Source organism: Coregonus lavaretus (genome assembly GCF_964263955.1).
Source record: "Coregonus lavaretus genome assembly, chromosome: 33".
In the NCBI taxonomy this organism is placed as follows: Eukaryota; Metazoa; Chordata; class Actinopteri; order Salmoniformes; family Salmonidae; genus Coregonus; species Coregonus lavaretus.
This window is the reverse complement of record NC_140020.1, coordinates 3358435-3375727: the sequence shown is the minus strand read 5'-3', so window position 1 is coordinate 3375727 and position 17293 is coordinate 3358435. Positions and strand designations below refer to the sequence as shown.

The 17293-nt window shown below is 47.1% G+C and overlaps 1 protein-coding gene across 1 annotated transcript in view; it reads right to left on the bottom strand.

Annotated features, from left to right (window-relative positions):
- The window catches only part of tnfaip2a (tumor necrosis factor, alpha-induced protein 2a), a 31004-nt gene that overhangs the window by 2766 nt on the left and 10945 nt on the right, over positions 1–17293 (bottom strand). Inside the window, exons 7-9 of the mRNA XM_084150847.1 lie at positions 16779–16904; positions 16477–16629; positions 603–724 (exon numbers count right to left, since the gene is read on the bottom strand). Coding sequence (XP_084006973.1) covers positions 603–724; positions 16477–16629; positions 16779–16904 — 401 coding nt within the window. The remainder of the gene's footprint in view (positions 1–602; positions 725–16476; positions 16630–16778; positions 16905–17293) is intronic.

The following is a 17293-nucleotide window of genomic DNA, read 5'->3' as shown; positions in this document are numbered from 1 at the left end:
GGATTGAGGGAAAGATGAACGGAGCAAAGTATAGAGAGATCCTTGATGAAAACCTGCTCCAGAGCACTCAGGACCTCAGACTGGGGTGAAGGTTCACCTTCCAACAGGACAACGACCCTAAGCACACAGCCAAGACAACGCAGGAGTGGCTTCGGGACAAGTCTCTGAATGTCCTTGAGTGGCCCAGCCAGAGCCCGGACTTAAACCTGATTGAACATCTCTGGAGAGACCTGAAAATAGCTGTGCAGCGACGCTCCCCATCCAACCTGACAGAGCATGAGAGGATCTGCAAAGAAGAAAGGGAGAAACTCCCCAATACAGGTGTGCCAAGCTTGTAGCGTCCTACCCAAGAAGACTCCAGGCTGTAATCGCTGCAAAAGGTGCTTCAACAAAGTACTGAGTAAAGGATCTGAATACATTTGCAAACATTTCAAAAAACCTGTTTTTGTTTTGTCATTATGGGGAATTGTGGGTAGAATAAGGCTGTAACATAACAAAATGTGGGAAAAGTAAAAGGGTCTAAATACTGTCCGAATGCACTGTAGGTAAGCTCTCCATCTATGTCTTTAGCCTTGTGTGGAGGATCTGTCTGTCTGTCTCACCTAAGGTCTGGGTAGTCCCTAGCCAGGGTGACGATCTCCAGCTGGATGCTTCCTGGGTCCTGTAGTCTGACCACCTCCGCAATTTTAGGGAGGACCTTACTCAGCCAGCTCCTTTTGGACCCCTGTGGACAGTGGAAAGGTCAAATTATGCATACTTTCATGTATTTAATGTCTTCCATTTACTGTATTATGGCTACTTTACATATTTGGGATGTTTACATTCACTTTAAATAAAGTTGGATTTGATTTGATACTAATATCTGTTGAGTGGGTTGGGCAATGGTTTGACTTCAGGGGGCTGAAGTGGAAAGCTATATGTGGGACTTGCTTTTACAGGAATTAAAATATAAACAAAGTATACATTGTAGCAAACTCATTAAGAGGACTTAAAAGATTACGTTTGTGAAGACCTGCAGTTATTAAAAGACTGGAAATACAGGTATTTATGTTGAAAGCATTTAAGTAACTACAATTTGCATATATAGTTCCTGAAACTTGTGAAAATTGTCAATGGATGAAAATTCCTAGTTACAAATAGAGCTGAATCAAATCAAAATGATTGACTTTATCCTCCATTTTGGTCAAAACATGATTTACTTTCACAGTAACTAAACATCAGTAAACCAAATGTTTTGACCTGTTTATATTCCCCACTAAGGTTTAGAGACAAGTCTAAATAAATAGAGTTTAGGAGAATCCGTCCACAGCTGCAGTTTAAGCTACATGAGTGATTTGATTTAAAGACTGCCTGGAGTCTGCCAAGTCATAAAATTACCCAGATGGTGGTGGTTTTCAACCGCTTTCCATGTGGGCTACAGAAGAGAATCTCATGCATTCCAATGGGCTTAGTCTAACTTGGGAGAACAATTGAACAGTTTTCCCATTTAAATTATTATACAAAATTCTTGCAACTAATAGAATGTTATATACAGTGGGGAGAACAAGTATTTGATACACTGCCGATTTTGCAGGTTTTCCTACTTACAAAGCATGTAGAGGTCTGTAATTTGTATCATAGGTACACTTCAACTGTGAGAGACGGAATCTAAAACAAAAATCCAGAAAATCACATTGTATGATTTTTAAGTAATTAATTTGCATTTTATTGCATGACATAAGTATTTGATACATCAGAAAAGCAGAACTTAATATTTGGTACAGAAACCTTTGTTTGCAATTACAGAGATCATACGTTTCCTGTAGGTCTTGACCAGGTTTGCACACACTGCAGCAGGGATTTTGGCCCACTCCTCCATATAGACCTTCTCCAGATCATTCAGGTTTCGGGGCTGTCACTGGGCAATACAGACTTTCAGCTTCCTCCAAAGATTTTCTATTGGGTTCAGGTCTGGAGACTGGCTAGGCCACTCCAGGACCTTGAGATGCTTCTTATGGAGCCACTCCTTAGTTGCCCTGGCTGTGTGTTTCGGGTCGTTGTCATGCTGGAAGACCCAGCCACGACCCATCTTCAATGCTCTTACTGAGGGAAGGAGGTTGTTGGCCAAGATCTCGCGATACATGGCCCCATCCATCCTCCCCTCAATACGGTGCAGTCGTCCTGTCCCCTTTGCAGAAAAGCATCCCCAAAGAATGATGTTTCCACCTCCATACTTCATGGTTGGGATGGTGTTCTTGGGGTTGTACTCATCCTTCTTCTTCCTCCAAACATGGCGAGTGGAGTTTAGACCAAAAAGCTATATTTTTGTCTCATCAGACCACATGACCTTCTCCCATTCCTCCTCTGGATCATCCAGATGGTCATTGGCAAACTTCAGACGGGCCTGGACATGCGCTGGCTTGAGCAGGGGGACCTTGCGTGCGCTGCAGGATTTTAATCCATGACGGCGTAGTGTGTTACTAATGGTTTTCTTTGAGACTGTGGTCCCAGCTCTCTTCAGGTCATTAACCAGGTCCTGCCGTGTAGTTCTGGGCTGATCCCTCACCTTCCTCATGATCATTGATGCCCCACGAGGTGAGATCTTGCATGGAGCCCCAGACCGAGGGTAATTGACCGTCATCTTGAACTTCTTCCATTTTCTAATAATTGCGCCAACAGTTGTTGCCTTCTCACCAAGCTGATTGCCTATTGTCCTGTAGCCCATCCCAGCCTTGTGCAGGTCTACAATTTTATCCCTGATGTCCTTACACAGCTCTCTGGTCTTGGCCATTGTGGAGAGGTTGGAGTCTGTTTGATTGATTGTGTGGACAGGTGTCTTTTATACAGGTAACGAGTTCAAACATGTGTAGTTAATACAGGTAATGAGTGGAGAACAGGAGGGCTTCTTAAAGAAAAACTAACAGGTCTGTGAGAGCCGGAATTTTTACTGGTTGGTAGGTGATCAAATACTTATGTCATGCAATAAAATGCAAATTAATTACTTAATCATACAATGTGATTTTCTGGATTTTTGTTTTAGATTCAGTCTCTCACAGTTGAAGTGTACCTATGATAAAAATTACAGACCTCTACATGCTTTGTAAGTAGGAAAACCTGCAAAATCGGCAGTGTATCAAATACTTGTTCTCCCCACTGTATATGGATGATACAACCATCCCAGCTCTGCAGATTTTTCTGCAAAGAGACAGAATCATTAGATCACTTGTTTTGGTACTGTCCATATGTAGCTTGTTTTTGGTCGCAGGTTTAGGAATGGCTGAAGAATTGCAACATTTACCTGGAGCTAACTCTGCAAATAGCACTGCTGGGTGATTTAAAAAGTCATAGTCAATCGAGCAATATAATAATACTCTTAGAAAAAATATTTATCTTTAATTTACAATATGTAGAATCTACAAAAATAGAAAAGTTCAGAACTTTTGTGAAACATCACAGTTGAAAAATATATTGGCAAATTTAACTGGATGGTGTTCAGAGATAGATGGGAGGGGTTGAGGGTAGCTGAAAACAAACAAGAGAAATCTATTGGAAAATATACTCTGTACATAAAATGTATATAGTATGTATAAGCTGGAAGTAGAAGCCTAAGTGCTATCCATTAGTTTAGAGGAGGGGAACATAATAAAGGGAATATATATACAGTGGGGAGAACAAGTATTTGATACACTGCCGGTTTTGCAGGTTTTCCTACTTACAAAGCATTTCGAGGTCTGTCATTTTTTATCATATGTACACTTCAACTGTGAGAGATGGAATCTAAAACAAAAATCCAGAAAATCACATTGTATGATTGTTAAGTAATTAATTTGCATTTTATTGCATGACATTAGTATTTGATCACCTACCAACCAGCAAGAATTCCGGCTCTCACAGACCTGTTAGTTTTTCTTTAAGAAGCCCTCCTGTTCTCCACTCATTACCTGTATTAACTGCACCTGTTTGAACTCGTTACCTGTATAAAAGACACCTGTCCACACACTCAATCAAACAGACTCCAACCGCTCCACAATTGCCAAGACCAGAGAGCTGTGTAAGGACATCAAGGATAAAATATTTAGACCTGCACAAGGCTGGGATGGGCTACAGGACAATAGACAAGCAGCTTGGTGAGAAGGCAACAACTGTTGGCGCAATTATTAGCAAATGGAAGAAGTTCAAGATGACGGTCAATCACCCTCGGTCTGGGGCTCCATGCAAGATCTCACCTCGTGGGGCATCAATGATCATGAGGAAGGTGAGGGATCAACCCAGAACTACACGGCAGGACCTGGTCAATGACCTGAAGAGAGCTGGGACCACAGTCTCAAAGAAAACCATTAGTAACATTTACATTTTACATTTTAGTCATTTAGCAGACGCTCTTATCCAGAGCGACTTACAGTTAGTGAATACATTTTTTTTTTTTACACTAGCCCCCCATGGGAAACAAACCCACAACCCTGGCGTTGCAAACGCCATGCTCTATCAACTGAGCTACATCCCTGCCGGCCATTCCCTCCCCTACCCTGGACGACGCTGGGCCAATTGTGCGCCGCCCATGAGTCTCCCGGTCGCGGCCGGCTGCGACAGAGCCTGTATTCGAACCAGGATCTCTAGTAGCACAGGTAGCACTGCGATGCAGTGCCTTAGACCACTGCGCCACTCAGGAGCTCCAGTAACACACTATGCCGTCATGGATTAAAATCCTGCAGCGCACGCAAGGTCCACCTGCTCAAGCCAGCGCATGTCCAGGCCCGTCTGAAGTTTGCCAATGACCATCTGGATGATCCAGAGGAGGAATGGGAGAAGGTCATGTGGTCTGATGAGACAAAAATATAGCTTTTTGGTCTAAACTCCACTCGTCGTGTTTGGAGGAAGAAGAAGGATGAGTACAACCCCAAGAACACCATCCCAACCGTGAAGCATGGAGGTGGAAACATCATTCTTTGGGGATGCTTTTCTGCAAAGGGGACAGGACGACTGCAACGTATTGAGGGGAGGATGGATGGGGCCATGTATCGCGAGATCTTGGCCAACAACCTCCTTCCCTCAGTAAGAGCATTGAAGATGGGTCGTGGCTGGGTCTTCCAGCATGACAACGACCTGAAACACACAGCCAGGGCAACTAAGGAGTGGCTCCGTAAGAAGCATCTCAAGGTCCTGGAGTGGCCTAGCCAGTCTCCAGACTTGAACCCAATAGAAAATATTTGAAGGGAGCTGAAAGTCTGTATTGCCCAGCGACAGCCCCGAAACATGAAGGATCTGGAGAAGGTCTGTATGGAGGAGTGGGCCAAAATCCCTGCTGCAGTGTGTGCAAACCTGGTCAAGACCTACAGGAAACGTATGATCTCTGTAATTGCAAACAAAGGTTTCTGTACCAAATATTAAGTTCTGCTTTTCTGATGTATCAAATACTTATGTCATGCAATAAAATGCAAATTAATTACTTAAAAATCATACAATGTGATTTTCTGGATTTTTGTTTTAGATTCCGTCTCTCACAGTTGAAGAGTACCTATGATAAAAATTACAGACCTCTACATGCTTTGTAAGTAGGAAAACCTGCAAAATCGGCAGTGTATCAAATAATTGTTCTCCCCACTGTATATATATATATATATATATATATATATACACACACAAATATATCATTTATATACAGTACCAGTCAGAAGTTTGGACACACCTCTTATTCAAGGCTTTTTCTTTATTTGTACTATTTTCTACATTGTAGAATAATAGTGAAGACTTCAAAACTATGAAATAACAAATATGGAATCATGTAGTAACCAAAAAAGTGTTAAACAAAATATATTTTAGATTTTTCAAAGTAGCCACCCTTTGCCTTGATGACAGCTTTGCACACTCTTGGCATTCTCTCAACCAGCTTCACCTGGAATGCTTTTCCAACAGTCTTGAAGGTGTTCCCACATATGCGGAGCACTTGTTGGCTGCTTTTCCTTCCCTCTGCGGTCCAACTCATTCCAAACCATCTCAATTGGGTTGAGGTCGGGTGATTGTGGAGGACAGGTCATCTGATGCAGCACTCCATCACTCTCCTTCTGGGTAAATTAGCCCTTACACAGCCTGGAGGTGTGTTGGGTCATTGTCCTGTTGAAAAACAAATGTAGGTCCCACTGAGAGCAAACCAGATGGGATGGCATATCGCTGCAGAATGCTGTGGTAGCCATGCTGGTTAAGTGTGCCTTGAATTCTAAATAAATCGCAGACAGTGTCACCAGCAAGCACCCCCACACCATCACACCTCCTCCTCCATGCTTCATGGTGGGAACCACACATGCGGAGATCATCTGTTCACCCACACCGTGTCTCACAATGACACGGCGGTTGGAACCAAAAATCTCAAATTTGGACTCCAGACCAAAGGACATATTTCCACCGGTCTAATGTCCATTGCTCGTGTTTCTTGGCCCAAGTAAGTCTCTTCTTCTTATTGGTGTCCTTTAGTAGTGGTTTCTTTGCAGCAATTCGGTTGATGTTAAGATGTGTTTGTTACTTGAACTTTGTGAAGCATTTATTTGGGCTGCAATTTCTGAGGCTGGTAACTCTAATGAAAGTATCCTCTGCAGCAGAGGTAACTCTGGGTCTGCCTTTCCTGTGGCGGTCCTCATGAGAGCCAGTTTCATCATACCGCTTGATGTTTTTTGCGACTGCACTTGAAGAAACTTTCAAAGTTGTTGACATTTTCCGGATTGACTGAACTTCATGTCTTAAAGTAATGAAGGACTGTCGTTTCTCTTGGCTTATTTGAGCTGTTCTTGCCATAATATGGACTTTGTCTTTTACCAAATAGGGCTATCTTCTGTATACCACCCCTACCTTGTCACAACACAACCAATTGGCTCAAACGCATTAAGGAAAGAAATTCCACAAATTAACTTTTAACAAGGCACACCTGTTAATTGAAACGCATTCCAGGTGACTACCTCATGAAGCTGGTTGAGAGAATGTGAAGCGTGTGCAAAGCTGTCATCAAGGCAAAGGGTGGCTCCTTTGAAGAATCTCAAATATAAAATATATTTTGATACGTTTAACACTTTTTTGGTTACTACATGATTCCATTTGTGTTATTTCATAGTGTTGATGTCTTCACTATTATTCTACAATGTAATTTTTTTTTACCACAAATAAAGAAAAACCCTTGAATGAGTAGGTGTGTCCAAACCTTTGACTGGTACTGTATATATTTTCAAAAATATATGGGGGATTGGAAATGATGCAGACAATTACAAATTGGGAGAACGCTTTGGATATGAGTGTGTCATGAACATTATGCAGTTAAGGACAAAACTGGACAAGCACCCTGGACAAGCCACCTGATTCAACTTGGCAACCAATCATCAAGCCCTCAATGAGCTGAATGAGGTGTGCTTGTCCAGGGCTACAACAACAATGTGTACTGTTGGGGGTAATGGAGGACCAGGGAAACACTGGCATAGGGAGTGAACGTTATATGGAGAAGTGAAAGAGAAGTCATTGAAAAAGCAGAGGAAAGTCATTTACAGTGTAAGGTATGATCTCTTGGGAGAATCCTTCACTGTAGGAAACAGACTATAGAGGGAGAGAGGTGGCAGAAGTTCACTCAATAAGAAAGGTGCTTTCTCTCAATACAATTGATCATGAAGAACATTTAAAATGGGTTGATTGGATTTAGAGTTAGCTTCTCCACTACAAACACATTCCCCATGCTGTGACTTTGTTGACTTTAACCAAACATGACAACCTTTAGATAAAGTACAAATTGGGAAAGCGAGGCCCTTACAGGCTGCAGTACAGTGGAAACATGGACTGAGTAATGGGTAGAGATCTACTCCTCATGGTGTAAGACAACCCAATCAGGAATATGTAAGGGACTGAACGTTATTTATAATAAAGGTCACATGGGAGAAAATCGGACCTCTCTGTAAAGAAAATGGATGGCCCTCCTTTCAGCAAAACATATTTTACCTGAACCCTCCCTGAACGCTTGAACAAAAAAAAGTGACCCTCCCCCTATACCCAAAATAATAACCAAAACAAAGTGGATAGCAGAGAACGTCTACCGTTTACCCTCGGTTCTTGGACAGAACAGAGTCTTAGATATGCAGTTACAGTGGGGGAAAAAAGTATTTAGTCAGCCACCAATTGTGCAAGTTCTCCCACTTAAAAAGATGAGAGAGGCCTGTAATTTTCATCATAGGTACACGTCAACTATGACAGACAAAATGAGGAAAAAAAATCCAGAAAATCACATTGTAGGATTTTTTATGAATTTATTTGCAAATTATGGTGGAAAATAAGTATTTGGTCAATAACAAAAGTTTCTCAATACTTTGTTATATACCCTTTGTTGGCAATGACACAGGTCAAACGTTTTCTGTAAGTCTTCACAAGGTTTTCACACACTGTTGCTGGTATTTTGGCCCATTCCTCCATGCAGATCTCCTCTAGAGCAGTGACGTTTTGGGGCTGTCGCTGGGCAACACGGACTTTCAACTCCCTCCAAAGATTTTCTATGGGGTTGAGATCTGGAGACTGGCTAGGCCACTCCAGGACCTTGAAATGCTTCTTACGAAGCCACTCCTTCGTTGCCCGGGCGGTGTGTTTGGGATCATTGTCATGCTGAAAGACCGAGCCACGTTTCACCTTCAATGCCCTTGCTGATGGAAGGAGGTTTTCACTCAAAATCACATGATACATGGCCCCATTCATTCTTTCCTTTACACGGATCAGTCGTCCTGGTCCCTTTGCAGAAAAACAGCCCCAAAGCATGATGTTTCCACCCCCATGCTTCACAGTAGGTATGGTGTTCTTTGGATGCAACTCAGCATTCTTTGTCCTCCAAACACGACAAGTTCTATTTTGGTTTCATCTGACCATATGACATATGACATTCTCCCAATCCTCTTCTGGATCATCCAAATGCATTCTAGCAAACTTCAGATGGGCCTGGACATGTACTGGCTTAAGCAGGGGGACACGTCTGGCACTGCAGGATTTGAGTCCCTGGCGGCGTAGTGTGTTACTGATGGTAGGCTTTGTTACTTTGGTCCCAGCTCTCTGCAGGTCATTCACTAGGTCCCCCCGTGTGGTTCTGGGATTTTTGCTCACCGTTCTTGTGATCATTTTGACCCCACGGGGTGAGATCTTGCGTGGAGCCCCAGATCGAGGGAGATTATCAGTGGTCTTGTATGTCTTCCATTTCCTAATAATTGCTCCCACAGTTGATTTCTTCAAACCAAGCTGCTTACCTATTGCAGATTCAGTCTTCCCAGCCTGGTGCAGGTCTACAATATTGTTTCTGGTGTCCTTTGACAGCTCTTTGGTCTTGGCCATAGTGGAGTTTGGAGTGTGACTGTTTGAGGTTGTGGACAGGTGTCTTTTATACTGATAACAAGTTCAAACAGGTGCCATTAATACAGGTAACGAGTGGAGGACAGAGGAGCCTCTTAAAGAAGAAGTTACAGGTCTGTGAGAGCCAGAAATCTTGCTTGTTTGTAGGTGACCAAATACTTATTTTCCACCATAATTTGCAAATAAATTCATTAAAAATCCTACAATGTGATTTTCGGGATTTTTTTTCTTCTCAATTTGTCTGTCATAGTTGACGTGTACCTATGATGAAAATTACAGGCCTCTCTCATCTTTTTAAGTGGGAGAACTTGCACAATTGGTGGCTGACTAAATACTTTTTTCCCCCACTGTATATAAACTGTTCTTCATCCTGTAAGCATTACATGGCAACGCAGGAATTTTTATAGTGCACAGGGCTGCGGGCCAGAAGGTTGTGGGCTTGCAGACCACCATGGACAAGAGTAGAGGTGGAAATATCTCCTTTATAGTAAAAGCGTTGCATGAATCTATTATCATATTTGCAGGTCCGAGAAAAAATTGCCTTTTATAAACATTTCATGCAATTCTACATCATTCTATAGCAGAATCTTTTTTAATACAAATGACTGAAATGACAGGCTAAGAATGGACAGAGAGAGAGGCCTATGTGTTCATCTTATCATATTTCTCCAATGCCAAATCAGTGTGTCTTCTTTACAAATAATTAAATCTGAGACGTCATTATGAATCTGAGCATGGTACTTTTAAAAGTTAGGCCTACCTTTCCACTCGGGACAGAACAGGCCTACCGGTGCAGAAAAATTTAAACGTTACCTGCTGGATACATTTATTCCATGAGAGCAGGTCCCGAGTGTCACATCCGGGCTCTGGGACTCTATATGTTGAGCCAGGGTGGGGTCATTCTATGTGGTGTATTTCTATGTTGGGAGTTCTGGTTTGTCTGTTTCTATGTTGGCCAGAGTGACTCCCAATCAGAGGCAACGAGTGTCAGCTGTGGCTGGTTGTCTCTGATTGGGAGCCATATTTAAACTGTCTGTTTTCCCTTTGTGGTTGTGGGATCTTGTTCTAGTTAGGTTTGTGTTTGACCGTTGGCTGTCACGTTATCGTGTTTGTTGTTTTTGTCGTTATTCACTTAATAAAGAAGTATGTTCGCAACTAACGCTGCGCATTGGTCTACTCCATATGACGATCGTGACAGAAGATCCCACCATACCAGGACCAAGCAGCGTGTCCAGGAGCAGGCAGCCTGGACGTGGGAGCAGATCTTGGACGGGCAGGGGTCCTGGACCTGGGAGGAAATCCTGGCCGGGATGGATCGCCGGCCATGGAGTGAGACGGTAGAAGCGCGACGGAGAGAGGAGCAACGGCGTAATCAGTGTCGGCGTCGGACGGACGAGAGGCAACCCCAAAAAATTTTTAGGGGGGGGCACAGGGCATGGACGACGGGGCTGACGGAGGCAGAAAAGGGGCGAATTCAGAAGGCCACCAGGTTACGGGGGCCACTGGTCAAAGTAGGGAAAGAAGGTGTATAGGCACGGCGAGAGGTACTGGGGTGTGTTACCAGTCCGGTCCGGCCCGTTCCAGATCCCGGGGTAGAGCCAGTGGTGTGTGTCCCCAATACGGTCCGGCCTGTTCCGGCCCCTCGCACCAAGTGTACGGTGCGCGTCGCCAGCCCGGCCCGGCCTGTTCCTGCCTCTCGCACCAAGCCTACGGTGCGCGTCGCCAGCCCGGCCCGGCCTGTTCCTGCCCCTCGCACCAAGCCTACGGTGTGCGTCGCCAGCCCGGTCCGGCCTGTTCCTGCCCCTCGCACCAAGCCTACGGTGTGCGTCGCCAGCCCGGCCCGGCCTGTTCCTGCTCCTCGCACCAAACCTATGGTGCGCGTCGCCAGCCCGGCCCGGCCTGTTCCTGCCACTCGCACCAAGTCTACGGTGCGCGTCGCCAGCCCGGCCCGGCCTGTTCCTGCCACTCGCACCAAGCCTACGGTGCGCGTCGCCAGCCCGGCCCGGCCTGTTCCTGCTCCTCGCACCAAACCTACGGTGTGCGTCGCCAGCCCGGCCCGGCCTGTTCCTGCCACTCGCACCAAGCCTACGGTGCGCGTCGCCAGCCCGGCCCGGCCTGTTCCTGCTCCTCGCACCAAACCTACGGTGTGCGTCGCCAGCCCGGCCCGGCCTGTTCCTGCCCCTCGCACCAAGTGTACGGTGCGCGTCGCCAGCCCGGCCCGGCCGGTTCCTGCCCCTCGCACTAAGTGTACGGTGCGCGTCGCCAGCCCGGCCCGGCCTGTTCCTGCCCCTCGCACCAAGCCTACGGTGTGCGTCGCCAGCCCGGCCCGGCCTGTTCCTGCCCCTCGCACCAAGCCTACGGTGTGCGTCGCCAGCCCGGCCCGGCCTGTTCCTGCCCCTCGCACCAAGCCTACGGTGTGCGTCGCCAGCCCGGCCCGGCCTGTTCCTGCCCCTCGCACCAAGCCTACGGTGTGCGTCGCCAGCCCGGCCCGGCCTGTTCCTGCCCCTCGCACCAAGCCTAAGGTGCGCGTCGCCAGCCCGGCCCGGCCTGTTCCTGCCACTCGCACCAAGCCTACGGTGCGCGTCGCCAGCCCGGCCCAGGCTGTTCCTGCCACTCGCACCAAGCCTACGGTGCGCGTCGCCAGCCCGGCCCGGCCTGTTCCTGCCACTCGCACCAAGCCAGGGGTGCGAGTCGTCAGCCTGGTCCAGCCCGTTCCTGCTACTCGCACCAAGCCAGGGGTGCGAGTCGTCAGCCTGGTCCAGCCCGTTCCTGCTACTCGCACCAAGCCAGGGGTGCGAGTCGTCAGCCTGGTAAGGCCCGTTGCTGCTCCACGCACCAAGCCTACGGTGCGCGTCGCCAGCCCGGCCCGGCCTGTTCCTGCCACTCGCACCAAGCCTACGGTGCGCGACGTCAGCCTGGTAAGGCCCGTTCCTCCTCCACACACCAAGCCAGGGGTGCGAGTCGTCAGCCTGGTCCAGCCCGTTCCTGCTACTCGCACCAAGCCAGGGGTGCGAGTCGTCAGCCTGGTCCAGCCCGTTCCTGCTACTCGCACCAAGCCAGGGGTGCGAGTCGTCAGCCTGGTCCAGCCCGTTCCTGCTACTCGCACCAAGCCAGGGGTGCGAGTCGTCAGCCTGGTAAGGCCCGTTGCTGCTCCACGCACCAAGCCTACGGTGCGCGTCGCCAGCCCGGCCCGGCCTGTTCCTGCTACTCGCACCAAGCCAGGGGTGCGAGTCGTCAGCCTGGTAAGGCCCGTTCCTCCTCCACGCACCAAGCCAGGGGTGCGAGTCGTCAGCCTGGTAAGGCCCGTTCCTCCTCCACGCACCAAGCCAGGGGTGCGAGTCGTCAGCCTGGTAAAGCCCGTTGCTGCTCCACGCACCAAGCCAGGGGTGCGAGTCGTCAGCCCGGTAAAGCCCGTTCCGGCTCCACGCACCAAGCCAGGGGTGCGAGTCGTCAGCCCGGTAAGGCCCGTTCCGGCTCCACGCACCAAGCCAGGGGTGCGCATCGTCAGCCCGGTCCGGCCCGTTGCTGCTCCACGCACCAAGCCAGGGGTGCGAGTCGTCAGCCTGGTAAGGCCCGTTCCTGCTCTACGCACCAAGCCAGGGGTGCGTATCGTCAGCCCGGTCCGGTCCATTCCTGCTCCACGCACCAAGCCAGGGGTGCGTATCGTCAGCCCGGTCCGGCCCGTTGCTGCTCCACGCACCAAGCCATCGCATCGTCAGCCCGGTCCAGTCCGTTCCTGCCTCACGCACCAAGCCAGGGGTGCGTGTCGTCAGTCCGGCACAACCCGTGCCTGGGTCACCGGTGCCTAATCAGGTACCGGTCAGCTGCTCCACAACGGAGCTGAAGCTATCCGCTCCTACTATGTCCAGTTCAGCTCCAGCCAGCGGGGCCAGATCGGACCAGGGGCGCTATGGGGGGATGATTGGAGGGTGGTGGGCAAGCCCGGAGCCAGAACCGCCGCCGAGGAGGAATGCCCACCCAGCCCTCCCCTGTTTTGTTCAAGTTGAGGCGCGGTCGCAGTCCGCGCCTTTAGGGGGGGGTACTGTCACACCCGGGCTCTGGGACTCTATATGTTGAGCCAGGGTGGGGTCATTCTATGTGGTGTATTTCTATGTTGGGAGTTCTGGTTTGTCTGTTTCTATGTTGGCCAGAGTGACTCCCAATCAGAGGCAACGAGTGTCAGCTGTGGCTGGTTGTCTCTGATTGGGAGCCATATTTAAACTGTCTGTTTTCCCTTTGTGGTTGTGGGATCTTGTTCTAGTTAGGTTTGTGTTTGACCGTTGGCTGTCACGTTATCGTGTTTGTTGTTTTTGTCGTTATTCACTTAATAAAGAAGTATGTTCGCAACTAACGCTGCGCATTGGTCTACTCCATACGACGATCGTGACAGAAGATCCCACCATACCAGGACCAAGCAGCGTGTCCAGGAGCAGGCAGCCTGTTTGTAACTTATTTTGTACATAATGTTGCTGCTACCGTCTCTTATGACCGAAAAGAGCTTCTGGACATCAGAACAGCGATTACTCACCTTGAACTGGACAAATAATTTTAATTTTATGAGTCTGACGAGAGGGATTTGCTCCAGACACCCGACAGGGCCCTCATCCCCGTCAATTGCAGTAGAAAAAAAAGGAGATATTGCGGAAGGAGATCGGGGTGCTTGGTAAGGAGCCGGCGACGAGTGGCCAATCTGCCTTTGCCATCGATACTATTGGCCAACTTACAATAGCTTGATATTAAAGTGGACAAACTACAGGCACAAATATCCTACCAACGGGACATAAAAAACTGTAATATCTTATGTTTCACCGAGTCGTGGCTGAACAATGACATGAATAACATACAGCTGGCGGGTTATACACTGTATCGGCAGGATAGAACAGCAGCCTCTGGTAAGACAAGAGGTGGCGGTATATGTATATTTGTAAACAACAGCTGGTGCACGATATCTAAGGAAGTTTCTAGGTTTTGCTCATCTGAAGTAGAGTATCTCATGATAAGCTGTAGACCACACTATCTACCAAGAGAGTTTTCATCTATATTCTTCGTAGCTGTCTATTTACCACCACAAACCGATGCTGGCACTAAGACCGCACTCAATTTACTGTTTACGGCCATAAGCAAACAGGAAACGCTCGTCCAGAGGCGGTGCTCCTAGTGGCCGGGGACTTTAATGCAGGGAAACTTAAATCCGTTTTACCTCATTTCTACCAGCATGTTAAATGTGCAACCAGAGGGGAAAAAAACTCTAGACCACCTTTACTCCACACACAGAGCTCTCCCTCGCCCTCCATTTGGCAAATCTGACCATAATTCTATCCTCCTGATTCCTGCTTACAAGCAAAAACTAAAGCAGGAAGCAGAAGCTAAGCTACAGGACTGTTTTGCTAGCACAGACTAGAATATGTTCCGGGATTCTTCCGATGGCATTGAGGAGTACACCACATCAGTCACTGGCTTCATCAATAAGTGCATCGATGACGTCGTCCCCACAGTGACTGTACGTACATACCCCAACCAGAAGCCATGGATTACAGGCAACATCCGCACTGAGCTAAAGGGTAGAGCTGCCGCTTTCAAGGAGCGGGACTCTAACCCGGAAGCTTATAAGATATCCCGCTATGCCCTCCGACGAACCATCAAACAGGCAAAACGTCAATACAGGACTAAGATCGAATCGTACTACACCGGCTCTGACGCTCGTCGGATGTGGCAGGGCTTGCAAACTATTACAGACTACAAAGGGAAAAACAGCTGCGAGCTGCCCAGTGACACGAGCATACCAGACTAGCTAAATTACTTCTATGCTCGCTTCGAGGCAAGTAACACTGAAGCATGCATGAGAGCATCTGCTGTTCCGGATGACTGTGTGATCACGCTCTCCGTAGCCGATATGAGTAAGACCTTTAAACAGGTCAACATTCTCAAGGCCGCAGGGCCAGATGGATCAACAGGACGTGTACTCCGAGCATGCGCTGACCAACTGGCAAGTGTCTTCACTGACATTTTCAACCTCTCCCTGTCTGAGTCTGTAATACCAACATGTTTCAAGCAGACCACCATAGTCCCTGTGCCCAAGAACACTAAGGTAACCTGCCTAAATTACTACCGACCCGTAGCACGTCTGTAGCCATGAGGGGGGTGGTTCTAAGCTGATTTATGGAATTGTTTTAAGATGCTCATATGGATCATTTAGCTATTTGACTGAATTGTAGGACCCCTTTAGGTATCTATTATTTTTTGATAAAATATTGAATTTGACCTTTACTACTACAGCCCAGAGAAACGCATTGAGTAACACATTCATAAATGGCAAAAAAAAAGACAGTCAAAAAATAAATAATAAGAAACAAGGTTTTGAAGAAGAAGTTTATCTAGAAGATATAGGAAAGCTCAGGAAATATTGTAAGTTCTTTTTTTTTTTTTTACACATATTTAACCCCTTTTTGGGGTAGGCACAAAACGACCTTCATACTTCCATTCATTTTTTTAAACCGATGCCGGTTACCTTCAGACGAGTCCCGTGACTCTTGTGGGGGTCGTAGAGCACAACGGAGAACACCATAGTGAGAATCTCCCCTTTCCACAGTGGGGTCACATTAGTTTGTACCCCAAACGGTTTGGACGCTAGAAACAGAAGTTGGCACATCGACAGTACGAGTCCCCTGACACTTGTGGGGGTCTTGGAGCAAAATGTGTTCGTGAGAGTCTTCCCTTTCCATAGAGTAGGCATAATAGTTTGTAGGTCAAACCGTTCAGAACCTACAGACGTTTGCGTGAGAAGACCAATTTTCGGGATGTCTCATGGTCTGACAAACAGACCTCTAGGTCTGCCACCTTTCACCGCAGATGCAGAAGTGCAACATCGGAGGATGCAGTGGATTGCAAAAAAAACGTATATCTCTAGCTTAAATTGACGGATTTTGATGGGGATTTTAGATTGATGCATTAGGCCTCTAGGGGGTTAATTCGTTTTTTTCAATCTTTCTTTCTTTCTTTCTTATTCTTTATACATCATAAACATTTTAAATAAAACAATTCTTAGTATAAATGTTTTGAAGTGTGTGTTTGAGTTGGTTTTGTGTGTCAGAGCAAGAATAATGCTATTACTTTCATGTGTTTGTGTACATTAACAGTGCTTACTGCTTCAGTAAAGTAGGTGCTCAGTTTGCTGCTGTCAGCCAGTAACATGGCTGCTGCTTCCTGCTGCTCCTTGTCCTTCAGCCTCATCTTCCTCTTCATCATCCTCTTCACATACTCCACCATCATCTCCATGTGGAGCCGGCCCAGCAGCTCCTACACACACACACACACACACACACACACACACACACACACACAAACGTCACTGTGTGTGTAATGTCACTGTGTGTGTGTGTGTGTGTGTGTGTGTACGAGTCTGTGTTTTCACACATCTGTTGGTGTGTGTGTGAGTGTAACCTTACCTCCATACAGATGGGTTTGAGGTCTGTGAATTGCTGCATGTGTCTGTCCAGCGTCCCCAGAAGGTCATCCAGTACCATCTGACCCCCAGTAAACCAGGCCTGTGTCCACAGCCTACGGTACTGCATCTGAGGAGACAGGAAGTGATGCAGAGGTCAATATCCGACCTTGATACAGTTGATAACAGTGGTCAGAACATGTAAGAATATTTTAAGATAAATACACAACGCAGAGGACTAGTGGTCAATAGAGGACTATAGGTCAATAGGGAATTAACGATCAATGGAAATAGTTGTTTTTCAGTTCAACATCTGTTTAGAATCTGTGTAGGGGTTTCAGTCCAGGATTCATAGCTACATGTGGCAAGTTCTCATTGGTCGAAATTGTCTATACATTGAGCCTGAAACAGGATACTTGGCGTTTGGCCATTGGCCCAATTTTATTGCAAGAAATTCTAATTGGTCAGCCACATGCTAGGCTTGAGGCTATAAACTACATCATGTCTCTTTGTTCAGTG